Raw genomic sequence first — 2446 nt, forward strand, 5'->3', positions numbered from 1 at the left:
AGGGGGAAATGATTTTAAAATGATATCTCACTATTATTGAGTCAATAAGTGTCTATTAATCTATTAAAAATCATTTAAAAAGAAGACGAAGATGGAGAAGAAAATTGATTTTGAAATGATATCTCATTATTATTGAGTCAAATGATGATCAATTAAAATCTTTTTAGTTTTTTAAAAGAAGGAGGAATCTGAATTAGTATCTGAAATTATTATTATTACCAAATCAAGATTTACTATTTATTTATTACTTTCGTTTTAAATTATTCGATTTAGATTTTTTTTCTCTTTTCATAATAACCTTTTCACTTTTGTGTACTTTTCAATTTTGATTTCAAATATGTAGCTTATTTCTTCTTCTATTTCGAATGTGGTTAATTGGCTAGGAGAGTAGCAGCCATTTAGTATATAATTAGACAACCAAACTCATAAGGGTCACTTATCAAAACCAATGGCGACAAACATAGTTAAGTGTCTTTTCTCCATTATCTTCTTTACTTTTATCATCAAAGGTATGATCCTGGTTTTCTTAATTATCCTTTCACTTTCCTAACCAAACTTTGGTTTTTAGTTTCTGCATGATTCTCTCTCTTTCCCTTATTTTTTTCTTAATTTTTCCTCTCTATGTTCATCAAAATTCCAGGGTCATGCGTATGTACTTTTAACGACATCCAAATAGGTACACAAAGAAGTGGTAGAGAAATTAAAGGGATACCTGAGTGGAACGTGTCTGTGATTAACAACTGTGTTTGTCCTCAAAGCCAAATAAAATTGTTATGCAAAGGGTTCCAAACTGAAGAACCTGTTGATCCAAATATTCTATCAAAAGATGGTGATAATTGTCTTCTTATCAATGGAAATACTTTGCAAGCTTTTAAGTCTGTTGAATTCTCTTATGCATGGGATCCTCCATTTCTTTTGTGGCCACAATCTTCTCTTGTAGGTTCTTGTTAAAGGTTTGCTTTGTAGGCTGAAAAGTTGAAGTATCATTAGAATTTTTGTGGATTGATTTGATTAAACAGTAGCACATGTAATAGTTATGATTTGATCCACAATTAATTAATTATGCTATCTATTTTAATGAAGTATGTATTTGCAATAACGTGTGTGGATATAAAGCATTTAAAGGTTCTAATCTTCCAAACAGCTCTAGAAAATTGTCTCAAGTTTCTTTCTTATTTTATTCTATTTTTATCAACTAAAATATATAATTAATGGAGTATCAACTTAATTGAGTTGGAGTCTTAATGAATAATTTTTTTTGATACAATTGTCATGAATTAAATTGTCTTTCGTAAAAAGTACTTATATAGTGTAAACTAGAAAAATATATAAGTAAGTACAAGCATATCCATCAACAACACATGCATGATGATGGAGTTCCTTCGGACGCCTATAAATAAGCCTATCAAATCAAAGGACACATTATTGAATACCTCCCCATTTCTTAACAACCAAATAGATTAAACAATAGCATGCCAAACCAATAAACGAGATTAGTTGTTTTTTTAATTTCTCCTACCAAAAAGAAGAAGGATTACATATTCCAAACAAATCATGTTCTCATGTCTCAAATTAATTACATCCTACCTAATAATTTAGATACATTATTTTTTTGTTTTTATAATTTTTCTCTTAATTAATTAATACTTTCTGATTAGATTGATATACAACAGGACACAAAATATTGGGACGTGCGATCTCTTTCCACACCAAGACCTCGAAAAGAGGCATATTAACTATGATTATGAAATCTTGATGATACTCACAGTTAAACCAAAAACCTAGTAAATTAGACCTCATATTATTACAGTACAATAATTATATTAGTTATATAATCTTAATGGTCAAAAATCGATAATATTAACCTGTTTTCAATTAAATTGTATTTATTGGTTTTTATTTAAAATTAAAACAAAAAAATTATAAAAATAAGTTATTTTTTACCAAATGTTGTTGTGGAGAATTGAAAACATCATCAATACATTTGTTTATAGTTCTAAAATATGTTCTACCATCAAATTAGATATCTTGTTTCAACAATAATATAAATAAAAATATTTATTATCTTCTTGGTTAGTTTTTCAATATTAGTAATATTAATATACTATTTATAAATCTAATCTGAATGACATGTGTTTTAGTTTAAATAATGATCGTCCTTAAATAAATAAATAAAAGACTAAATGTCACTTTCGTCCCTCATTTATAAGTAATATTCAGTTACATCCTTTGAATTATCTAAACTCCACATTAATCCCTCAATATGAAAAACGCCAATCACATTCATCCTATATATTAAAAAAGAAATGTTAGAAGTGGGTGATGGAAATCCAACGTGGATAGTTCTAGCATCTCAATTTTTTCTTATGTAATATTTTGGAGTCGTCACAATATTTTTGCAGTCAAAATATAGATAACATTTTTTACACCTAATTTGGATTGTATG

The 2446-nt window shown here is 27.4% G+C and overlaps 1 protein-coding gene across 1 annotated transcript; it reads left to right on the forward strand.

Moving 5' to 3' along the window:
- Positions 1-397: 397 nt before the first annotated feature.
- Positions 398-1043, forward strand: LOC109342035. Its single transcript, XM_019579993.1, has 2 exons — positions 398-509; positions 641-1043. The coding sequence occupies exons 1-2, from the start codon at positions 449-451 to the stop codon at positions 949-951; spliced, it is 372 nt and encodes a 123-aa protein (XP_019435538.1). The 5' UTR covers positions 398-448; the 3' UTR covers positions 952-1043.
- Positions 1044-2446: the final 1403 nt, after the last annotated feature.

This window comes from Lupinus angustifolius, unplaced genomic scaffold (genome assembly GCF_001865875.1).
Source record: "Lupinus angustifolius cultivar Tanjil unplaced genomic scaffold, LupAngTanjil_v1.0 Scaffold_162_1, whole genome shotgun sequence".
Taxonomy (NCBI): Eukaryota; Viridiplantae; Streptophyta; class Magnoliopsida; order Fabales; family Fabaceae; genus Lupinus; species Lupinus angustifolius.

Excerpts from the sequence above, each read along its gene's own strand:
- LOC109342035 (XM_019579993.1), top strand. The coding sequence starts at position 449 with ATGGCGACAAACATAGTTAAGTGTCTTTTCTCCATTATCTTCTTTACT. Across the intron at positions 510-640 it reads CTTTACTTTTATCATCAAAG|GGTCATGCGTATGTACTTTT; the intron begins GTATGATCCTGG and ends TCAAAATTCCAG.